The 11,499-nt window shown below is 40.0% G+C and overlaps 1 protein-coding gene and 1 pseudogene across 2 annotated transcripts; both read right to left on the bottom strand.

The window, feature by feature from the left end:
- Nucleotides 1-5,600: 5,600 nt before the first annotated feature.
- Nucleotides 5,601-6,572, bottom strand: LOC308641716 (olfactory receptor 52I2-like; the record flags this gene model as incomplete). Its single annotated transcript, XM_081280325.1, has 1 exon — nt 5,601-6,572. The coding sequence occupies one exon, from the start codon at nt 6,570-6,572 to the stop codon at nt 5,601-5,603; it is 972 nt and encodes a 323-aa protein (XP_081136451.1).
- A 4,097-nt stretch (nt 6,573-10,669) lies between these two features.
- Nucleotides 10,670-11,407, bottom strand: LOC308641715 (keratin, type I cytoskeletal 18-like; annotated as a pseudogene). Its single transcript has one exon. The product of its transcript is annotated as a keratin, type I cytoskeletal 18-like (transcript).
- Between the last annotated feature and the right edge of the window lie 92 nt (nt 11,408-11,499).

Below are 11,499 nucleotides of genomic sequence, written 5' to 3'. Positions count from 1 at the left end.
TATCTATTCACATATAGTTTATATGTTCACATACATTCAATAGCACATTCATGACTTATATTTTATACAAACAGTAAGTATGCATCTTACCCCAAGTTTTTCCATATACAAAACCATATAAATATCCATACCCTTGCCCTAACCCTACCACTACATTCTAACTAGGTCTTAATCCTAACACTATAATCACCATGAGACAATTTTTATTAAATATCATGTATGTTTATACAAATATTCATACTTATATTGACATCTACATTTACATTTTCATGTATAAAATGGCATTTATGTTTATGCACAGTCATTTGGATATTTGTCCCTACTAGTAAACCAAACCTTAATTATACACATATCACAAAATTCTTTCATATAGAGGTTTTCACACAGATATTTATATAGGTGAACATGTATGTTCCAACCCTAACCTTAACCTTAATTCTACCCTAAAGTTAGTGCTTAATCCTAACACAATCCCTACCATAGAAGCCATTTCAATAGATAGATTTCAATGGATATTTACATGCATTGACATAAGTATTTACATATTCACATATAATTTCTATATTTGTTATATACATTCACATGTATATGCATGCAAAATATTTTACCCAAATGGTAGCTGTGCATCTTACCCTAAATTTTGCCATATACAGAATCACACATGATATAAATTTCTGTGTATATTTTCACATGTATATTCATATGACTGTATATATTAATGGATATAACTATCCATACCTTTGCCCTTACTCTAACTCTACCCTCTAACTATGTCCTAGTAGCCCATCATGAGACAATTTTTATGAAAAAATCTTATATATTTATATAATATACATACTTATGTTGACATCTACATTTACATTTCCATGATTTATGACATATATGTTCATATACAATCATTTGCATATTCAAATTCTGTGAATATACCAACTGTAACTATACATGGATCACAAAATTCATCTGTGTATTAAATACTTATACATGTTTTTGTATATATGTTTGCATACATTTTCACACAAAATTTCATGTATGTAGATATGATTGTTCTAACCATCCTAACCCTACTGCGAGCTCTAAACTTAGACCAAAGCTTGACCCAATGCCTACCATGGAAGCCTTTTTATACAAAAATGTATATATTTCAATGCATATTCATACATGCATTGACATAAATATATATTTTCATGTAATTTACATATATGTTCATATACATTCCTTGGAATATGCATGCCCTAAATTTTATCCAAATGGTAGATATGGATTGTTTTAGTCAGCTTTTTCACTGCTGTGACTAAAGGATCTGACCAGAACAATTGTAGAGGAGGAAAAGTTGAGGACTCACGGATGGTTTCAGAGGCCTTAGTCCATAGAAGGTGAGTTCCATTCCCCTGGGCTCAAGGTGAAGCTGAAATCATGGCAGGAGAAGATGATGGAGGAAAGCAGCTCACATCATGGTGACCAGGAAACAGAGGGACTCCACTTGCTAGATACAAATATATACCCAAAGCCACACCCCAATTTCCACCTCCTCCAGCCACACCCTATCACTTCAGTTACCACTCAGTTAATCCCTATAAGAGGATTGAATCACTGATGGTTAAGATCTTACAATCCAATCATTTCTCCCCTGAACCTTTCATATTGTCTCACACATGAGCTTTTGGGGAACATCTCACATCCAAACCATAACACAGATCTTACCCTAAATTTTTCCATATACAGAACCACATGTGACATAAATATTTTCCTGCATATTTTCATATGTATATTTATATAAATATTTATACTTATGGATATATATTTTCTAACCCTAACCCTAACACAACCCTCTAACTGGTCATAATTCTAATACTAATAGTCACCATGAGACAATTTTAATTAAAAATTATATATATTTATATGAATATTCATACATATACTGACATCTAAACTTACATTTTATGTATAAAATGACATATGTATGCATATGTTCATTTGCATATTCATAACCTATGAGTGAATCAAATGGTTACTATACACATATCAAGAAATTTATCCATATATAAAAACAAACACCTATACATGTTTTTGTATATATTTTCACATGTGTTTTTACATACAGACTTATATATATATGGATATGTATATTCTAGCCCTTACCCTAGCCCTAGTGCTCACCCTAAACTTAATCTTTGGGGTTTGAGCGTGGATTGCTCTCATGTTTTTTAATTGCAGTGGCATGAGTATTTTGCTCACAAAACTGAAGGGTTTTTACCACTAGATGGTATTAGAGGCTCTCCACTAGAGGAGAACTGTCTCGCAGACAGCCATTCATGAGTGATCTCCATCTGCAAAGCAATTCCTCCCATATGGGTCATGCTTTGAAATGTGTCCGTTTTGCTCTATCAGGCCAGCACAGGGCCTTGAGTTAGTCAGACCGGTAGGCAGAGGACTTTCATCCTCCATACTTACCTGTTGTGCACTTACCTGTGAGTTGCTGGTTATGATTGCACACATAAGCAAGAAGACAGTACCAGGGATCTGGTCTCCAGCAGATGACATGGTCTGAGCTTGATTTGATAGGGCTATGATATCAACCCAGGTTGTCTTGTGTGCACTCTAGTAGGGAGATCATGGTGGTCTCTTTCTTTCTTCCAGGCTCAATTTCCAGAGCTTGGCAATTGGTTGGTGGCTGGTGTGACATTTCTTGTCGGTTTATAAACTGTCCACTCATGGTTAAGAGGGGCCCCGGAACATCCCATGCATTTGTTATGGGATCCTTTCATGAGACCATAGTTAGATGGGAAGACCCCAAGAAAGGGGCCCAATGCTTATGGGCTGCTATTTCAGTAGAAAATTTTGAAATAGAAAATTTAAAGCAAACAAGATTGTTTTCAAAGCATCATGAGGGGACTTGGCATAGTTTCTGGTGTGTTCTTTCTATAATGCCTTGAGTCTAAGGGCTATAGGGAATCCCAATTAAGTGATGTATATGCCAACATTGCAAATTTCTTGAAATGTCTTGTTACTATAGGTTGGCCCTTTGTCAATTAATAGACATGGGAACATCCATAATTTTAAAATGTTTAAGCAGATGGGAGATGAGCTTTTTTTGCATCTAGGTCAACGAGACTTGGGGCCAGGGAGGCTGCCATTCTTAGTACTGTTCAATGTGCCCTGGCTGATTACAGCCCTAGCAAATGGGATCAGATCTTGGTTGGGAAGGCCCATCATTTTTGTGAATTGCTAGTTTGTTAATGACAGCTGTTAGAGCCTGAATGGGCCCCGACAGGGGGCCACCTCTTTAGTGACAGAGATCCATTTAGAAAGTGATTCACTGCCCATAGGAGCTATTGCAACTCTGGTTTCAGTGGTTGCCCCTTCCTATGCCAATTGCTTGACTAATGAACCTTGAGGGCCAGGTTGAATGAACTTCCTGAGTGCCTCATTACTCTAGATAAGAAATCAGGAAACCATTCATGGGGGCCTTGGATCATATTTCTGAACAATTCCTCATATTTTGGGGGGTTGATATTTTTAAGACTTCTTAAAGCAATGTCCTTGACTTCACAAGATGCCTAATACAGGGGCCTAAGATGTTGACATAGAGGGCCTTGACTAGGACAAACAAAAGATGTGTTTACAGTCCAGTGTCTTGTGCTTCGTGGGGGTCTTCCTTGACTTGTTAGATCAAGGCCATGTGCCCACTCGGTGTCTTTGGAGCAGAGTTCTCTTTAACAGAGAAAACCGAGGTTCTGCATTCTGGAAGGACCAGTCCCTTATGTGAATTCGCCGGGTGAACCAGGGGAAAGGAGGGGTCATAAGGTGACACCAGTCCTTATGATGGTGTGTGCCTCAACTCAGGGTACCAATGATATGACAGGGACAAGGAAAAGGGGTAAAGGAAGGGGCTCCTTGCTCACTTTCAAGGAACCATGAGCACACAGAACTCAAACGGGGTCTACTACCCAAAATCCTACCTGAAACTTACCTGAAATCAACAGGGTGATCAGTCCCGAGGTGTGAGGGTGTGAGAGACCCTGTGGTGGCGCCAAATTGTATGTGTTCCTACAGCCCTGGTGTGGTCGATGGTCACTCGGCTACCTCAGTTGCAGGAGGGTAGAGACGCAGTGTCAAACCAACACATAGACACTGGGAGCTGGTGAGAGCTGGCAGGTGACAACCTCAGTCAACCTCCAGGCAAGCTCATTTATTTTTGGAATGCATACAGCTGTTATAGGGTTCAGGTACGGCGTGCCTGCCAATCACACATAAGCACCTTAACATCTATAAACCAATCATCTTATGCCTAATGTAACCGCACTACAAGGAAGCACTGAATATTGCTGTCATGATGGAAGGCAGTCTGGAAGGGTCTTCGTCCCTAAGGTAGGGGGGCTATGAGCTGGAGGGTTACATGCCCTGAAGCACTTGACTCGTGGTTTCCTGACCTGGTAGTCTGGTAGCTTGGCAACGCTGACCACAAGTGCTGAGGATGTGGTTTCACAGACGGCTCTCTAGGGCAGAGCACTCTGTCCTGCAGGTGTTCCTGTCAGGCCTGTACCAGCATAGGTTTTCCTAGCACTCTGAGCTGTTCTTAGCTACTAGCCTGAAAGTTATTCCAACACATAACTATGTCAATGCATGCATAAAAATGCTTAAAATATATATATATGTCTTCCATGGTAAGAGTTATTCAGGCTTACAACTAATTTTAGGACTGGCATTACCATTTCAGTTAGAATATATATGCTCATATAGCCACAAACATGAATTTCTGGGTGAAAATGCATGGCAAAAAATAATCAAAAACATATACACATAGTGTTTTCATGTACAAATGAACTTCATGATTGGTGTATAATTATGCTTTGGCCTACTCATAGGGCATAAATATGGGCATATGAGTGTTTATGGACATATTTGTCATTTTGTATGACAATATAAATGTTGATATTTATATAAGTATGAATAATCATAGAAACATACATGATATTTTTAAAAAATGGTCTCATGGCTACTGTTAGTGTTAGAATTTGAAACTAGTAAGAGTGTAGGGTTAAGATTAGGGTTAAAACATACATATCCATAAACATGAATATTTATATGAACATACATGTGAAAATATACACAAAAACATTTATAACATGTGTATCTATATATGAAAATATGGGAACAAAATACATAGCTACCATTTAGATTAAATTTAGGGCATGAATACACAAATAAGTATGTGAACATATATGTAAACTTATGTGTGAATATATAAATATGTCAATGCAGATATAAATATGCATTGAAAATATACATTTTTTTATAAAGTGATTTCCATGGAAGGTAGATATTAGTGTTAGAAACATGGGTCATTAGCCAAGGAAAAAAATTCAAATCTATGTTCTCTGCCCATATTTATTTCTTGTTCAGAGATAAGTTGAGTGAAACCATTAGAGATGGTGAATCATCCCATTTATTTTCTTTTTACAAGTTGAAAAATTAGGTCAGAATACTCTTCACAGCTTCTTGTTATAATTTCTATAGTGCCAGGTATACAAGTCTTGCTCCAAAGATCCCTAAAACTAGGCAGTTCACATAAATGCTCAAGGACAGAACAGCTCATGGGCTCATGAACTCTGACTGGAATGATGAAAAGGGCAGATAAGCAAACTCCATATTCTCTCCCTTAGTTGTTTAGCTCTCAGGCCATAGATGATGGGATTCAAGGTAGGTGGAATGACCAAATAAAAGTCAGATAACAGCACCTGAGTGTGCAGAGGGACTGAGTCCTGTCCTAGCCAGGATATATAGACTGACACCATCCCAGGTAGGTAGTACAAAGCCATGACCACCACATGGGAGCCACATGTGCTTAATGCCTTCCACTGAGCATTCTTTGAGGAGAGACCAAACACTGCCCTAAGAATCAGGATATAGGAGGCAGCAATTAAAACTACATCAGAGCCTACAATAATGGAGGAACCAATTAAACTGTAGAGACAGCTGGCCATGGGGTCAGCACATGCTAACTTGGCCACAGCCATGTGCTCACAATAGGAATGGGGAACCACATGAGAGCCACAAAAAGGTAGATGACTAATCATCCAACTCAATGGGGTCATGATTATGACAGCCCTGATGGTGATGGCCACACTCATCCCCAGCATCACTCTGGGTGTGAGAATGCTCTTGTAGTGTAGGGGCTTGCAGATGGCTACACAGCGATCAAAAGCCATGGCCAGCAGCAGCCCTGTCTCCACAGCTGTGGCTGCATGGACAAAGTACATCTGAGTGAAACAGGCCTGGAAGCTGATGGAGCTGTGTCCTGAGGAGAAGATGCTCACCATCTTGGGGACCACAGAGGAGGCCATGACGATGTCCACAGCAGCCAGAACACATAGGAAGCAAAACATGGGCTCTTGTAGAGTGGAATCCATGCAAATTACCATCATGATGATGCTGTTTCCTACCAGGGCTGTGGTGTACATGGCACTCAGTGAGACAGCCAGCCAAAGGTGTGAAGACTGCAAGCCTGGAATGCCCACAAGGAGGAAGGTGGCAGGGGTTTCCACTGTGTGGTTGTAGGGTGGCCCCAGCATCACAGATGAGAATGGTTTTCTATTCATCTAAAAAGTAGTATAAGAAAGGATATAGTCATATCACATTTATTTCACTCTGTGGTATTGGTGAAGTATAATATAGAACAAACCTGCATACATCATAGTCAACAAAACATAAGCTATTTCATCTAAGATAAATTTATTGCATAATTGCTATTTTAAGATACATGTCTAGGTCTTTTCAGTCGTGATTCCAGGAGTTGAATTAAGTAAATACCATGATAATCAGGTGAATAATTATGGATGCTTACCAAAAAAAAGTGTTACTGCTTTACTTGGACAGTTTTTAATTAATTTATTTATTTTAATTAGGTATATATAACAGCAGAACACATTTTGATTCATTGTACACCTTGGACAGTTTTGATAAGGAAAAAAGAAGCTACCCATCTGCACATCCAGAATCTGAGCTCCAACACTTGGTAATTTCAGTTCATTGCTGCTTTTGTTTATATCTCCTCATTCGAGTGTTGCCATGTAATTTGGATGACCTGGTAGGATAAACTAAAAGGTTCATCATGAAGTCATTCTCTGTTCATCTACAGGCTAACTCTCGAGCGTAGGTTTTTTGTTTGCTTGCTTGATTACTTTAAAAAAAATTGTCAGTTCTGTGAAAATGTGTCTTACATTTACTTATATCCCATCTCTAATAACAAATTCTTGGTAAGAGTAGTTGACACCTTTGCGCCATAGTTTTTACAAGATGAAATTAAAGATAAAATGGAAGTGGGCAATATGAGCATCTTTGATTCAAACTGAAGTGATGCTTCAACTGTTTTCCAGTTACTCTCAGATCATTCCACTCCCCAGAGAAATGGGTAAGTAGCTCAGTCCCAGAAGTAGACTTAATATCTCAAGTGTGGATCAGGACATCTTATGTCTCTTTGATCTATTATGGCAAACACTCATTGCCCTAATACTGCTCTAATACTCTCAAGGCCTCAGCTCAGTAAGCCAGCACGCCAATTGTGTTGACATTACAGCAGTCAGATCTAATCCAAGAACTGTTTCCTCGGTTTCCAGGCAAGCTTCAATGATGGAGGCTTATTTGCTAAGACTGGGGACTAGCCTGAATAAAGTACCTGTACCTCCCTGCAGTAAAGGGTTTCCAGGTTGAGAAGTTGCCACATCCTTACCCTTGAATATTGACTGTCTCCACTCTCAATTTAGACATTTTCCCTGTGAGCCAGGCACTAGAGAAACATTCACCTGACTCAGCATCCCAACCATGTGGCGTACACTTGCCCCTTCCATTTGCTTCTGGGGCTGATCAGTGATGACTTATACCCAGATGCCCTCAGGAGCCTTGTGGGGAGTCCTCAGGAGTTCTCAAAAAAGCCCAATGTCTGAGACCTGAATTCAAACTATGGTCCTCACTTAAACAAATAATAACACGAAAACCCTTAAGAATAACTAAATGCTATATGATACGACAGACTAAATGAAATAACGATCTCTTCAGAGCAGGTCATGAGAAACTTGCTGTGTATCACCACATCATGAGATGCTTTCAGTGATAGATCAGAAGACAGGGGAAGCTTTGAAAGAAGAATACTTGTGACAAGTAAAAAAATATATATATCTGGATGTCCTTAAGACTGCTATGTGAATGATGAATGCCACAAATTTAGAGCTGAGCCTCACTGCCTGAACAGCTGGAGAAGAGCAGAGGTTTCAGAATGCCTATTCTCCATCCACCTCTGATCCAGGTCCTCCCCTCCTGGATGCTCTGTATAAACACACCTTTCTTCTGAGGGCAGCCACAGTTTACGCCCCACCCCATCCTTCCTCTCTCCAGCCCTACCCAGTGGACATTCCTTTTATGATGTTTGGAGTGGTTTTTTTTTCCTCTTTGTACTTTTGATCTTCATCAGCACTGCTAGAGGTTCACCCATGTCTTAATTCTCCTTAAAGAATTAAAGTAATTTTTTTTTATTTTACCCAACCTATTTCCACTGAAAATCTTATAAGATCTCACTACTAAGATCAGCAGTGAGGTCCATCAAAGATTTGTTGCCACTCTAGTAGTTTCTTTTAGCATCACTGAGTGCTCCCTTATAATTTGGTTAACTCTTTGAAGCATGACATGCATACTTTTAGATGCAGAAATTAAAAGGTATACAGCATGATAAAACATCATAATGTAAACACAAGAACATACTTGCTGAGCCACTGCCCAGGTCAAGATTCAGACACAATGCTTCCTGGTTGTTGAGGTCTCTCTTTTCAGAAAGCTCTGGCCAACCTTAGTCTCCTAAGCACATTTCCAGCTCTGTTTTCACCTCTGACTCCAACCCTAAAGAGATACTCACATGAAGACCCAGAGGGTCATTAAAATCTAGCTTAGAGAAGTCATTTCAATCAATAGGAATTCATAGGATATATGAGATTTTCATTCCTATTTTAAGGATGGGATATTCATAACTCAAAATTTTCTTTAAAGTTGAAATACTAATGCATAATTAATCTGAATGGAGCCTTTCTGTTTATATAACCCTACACCTCGACTCTCCAACCCAGTGAGCTCTCAATTATCCCTAACCTTGGTTGCTTTTCTCAAAGTTCATCCTGAGTCCTAAAAAATGTCTGTCCACCATCCCAAGTTTAGACTTACCTCATATTGTCTCTGCTTTCAACCAAAGTTGTCCTATGTTCCTGTCTCCTCTCCCACATTCTTCATCCTTCATTCTCTCATCATTTCCAAAAGACTCTCTTGATGTTAGCATTACTCTCCAGACCTGGAGAGTAGTCTATAATTGTGTTGTCCACTTGAATCCTCCTTTCCAGGGTAACCTTGGCCTTAAAGTCTCCATCGACCTAACCTTCAATCATCAGGTCAATCATCCGCATCCCTGAAGTTTTCTCTATTCAACTTTCTCTGATGGTCTATGTCTGGTAGACTACATTTCTGACACCCAGTAGAGGGAGGATTTATACAAGGCCCATTCAGAAGGGGAAGAGCAAGCCAAGGAGATCAAAGATGATAATATAGAGTCATGATAACTATTGTCCTTTACAGACCTCTCCCTGGGAACCTTCTTTCCCTGCCAGATACTCTGTTATCCCACCTATTCCCTCTATACCCATTTTTCCTTTACCTCCGCTGAGCAGCCAAACACTGACTCCTGAGACTAGTTCATCCCTGCACCCTGCCTCTGGGGCTTGCAGAAGATGCTTAGGGACTGAAGAGTCTTTGTTTCATCAAGTCCTCAGAGAATAATTAAATATCAGAGTAATGATATACAGTGCATCCTGAAAGGAAAATAAAAAGCCTAACATTGGTTATGTTTGTTAAAGTCTGCTATATGCTTCTCATAGATTGTTCTAATTCAGATTTCACAGTCCTCTGATGTGAGCCATCAGTATATCTACATTTCATAGATGAATGTGAGGTACATAGAAGGTCACATAGCTAGCAAGCCAGAGAATCAAGATTCACATTCTATCATGACAAATTTCACTGTTTTGTACAACTCTTGTACTTAATTGCTACTGTGAAAATGAGTATGTCTTGAAGATCCTGATTGAATGCTTTGAATATATATCCTTAAGTGAGATTCATGCATCATATTGTAGTTCTATATTTTTTTATTTTTTGAGGAACCTTCACATTCTTTACCAGTGGTGGCACCATATTATATCTGTATGACACTATACAAGGGTTTCAATTTATTCATATCTTTGCTAACAGTTTTTATTGTTTTCTCTGGTGACCTCTGGCCATGTTTTGTCTCTTATTCCCCAAGGGTTCCCTGATTCTGCTTCCTCAGTGACACAGCACTTTGGTATCATTGGTCTCAGACACCATTGTGGGGTCTACAATCCCACAGGTGGCAGTCCTTTTAATGTTTCGCATAGAGTTGCTGCTGTGTAGGCCATCATTGACATTGAAGTCCTTCCTGACTTCCAGCAAGCAGTGGGAAGGGGCAACATCAGCCTCCAGACTGACCTTGATGTTCAGCAGGGCTTTGTATGTCCTGGGTCTGGTCTGCCTTTCTGCCTGTGTCTATGCCAGCTCTGATTCCAGGTGTAGCAAAACCCCAATTATGTTATTCTATACAGAAGGTGTAGGAAGTTTACATGCCCCTCAGACTGTTCTCTAAACTGGACTTCAGATTTCTCATGGCATCCAGGTGGATCTCCAAGGACTGGGCTATGCATCTCAGCTCTGTGAGCATTATTTCAGCAGCCCCAATCTCAGCACACTGCAGAGTGACCACTGTGGTGCTCTCCTTGATCTGCTGGAACCAGTACTTGTTCAGCTCCTCTCAGTTCTTCTGAGCCAACTCATCATACTGGGCCTGGATGTCTGCCATGATCTTGCTAAGGTCCTGAGATCTGGGGGCATTCACCTCTTGGTCAATCCACAGCTGGCAATGTACCCTTGAAGACCATGCCTCCTCGTGGTTCTTCTTCATGAAAAACTCCTCCTCTTTTAGAGCCTCAGTTTCCTCTAGTTGAAGTCAAGTGATACTAGTGTCATCAATGACCTGGAGGAGCCCATGGATGTCACTGTCTATCAACTGGCACATGGCCATCTGTGTCTCAAAATTGACTCTAATGTCCTCAACAGCAAGATGAAAATTGCCAATCTGCAGAGTAATTCAGGTATTGTCCACAAAGTTTGCCAAGATCTGAGCCTGAAGCTCCTTGATGATCTTGTAGTAATGCCCCCAGTCTTTTACTTGGGGCCCCTTCTCCAGATGTTCCCAGAGTTTTCTTTCTAGGATCCTCACTCTATCCAGGTAGGAGGGCAGGTCTTGCATGGTTTCCATACTCTGAATGCTTCCCATTTCTGCCAGACCATTGGTCATCCCCATCACAAGGAAATTGGAACCCCAGCCTCCCTGGATACTAGGAAGAATGGGAAGCAAGCCAAAATCCCTGAACCTAAGCCTCCAGAGCT

Source organism: Spermophilus citellus, assembly GCF_964194105.1.
Source record: "Spermophilus citellus genome assembly, chromosome: 2".
In the NCBI taxonomy this organism is placed as follows: domain Eukaryota; kingdom Metazoa; phylum Chordata; class Mammalia; order Rodentia; family Sciuridae; genus Spermophilus; species Spermophilus citellus.
Note: the sequence above shows the minus strand (reverse complement) of the source record. Positions and strands in the feature narration are given on the sequence as shown.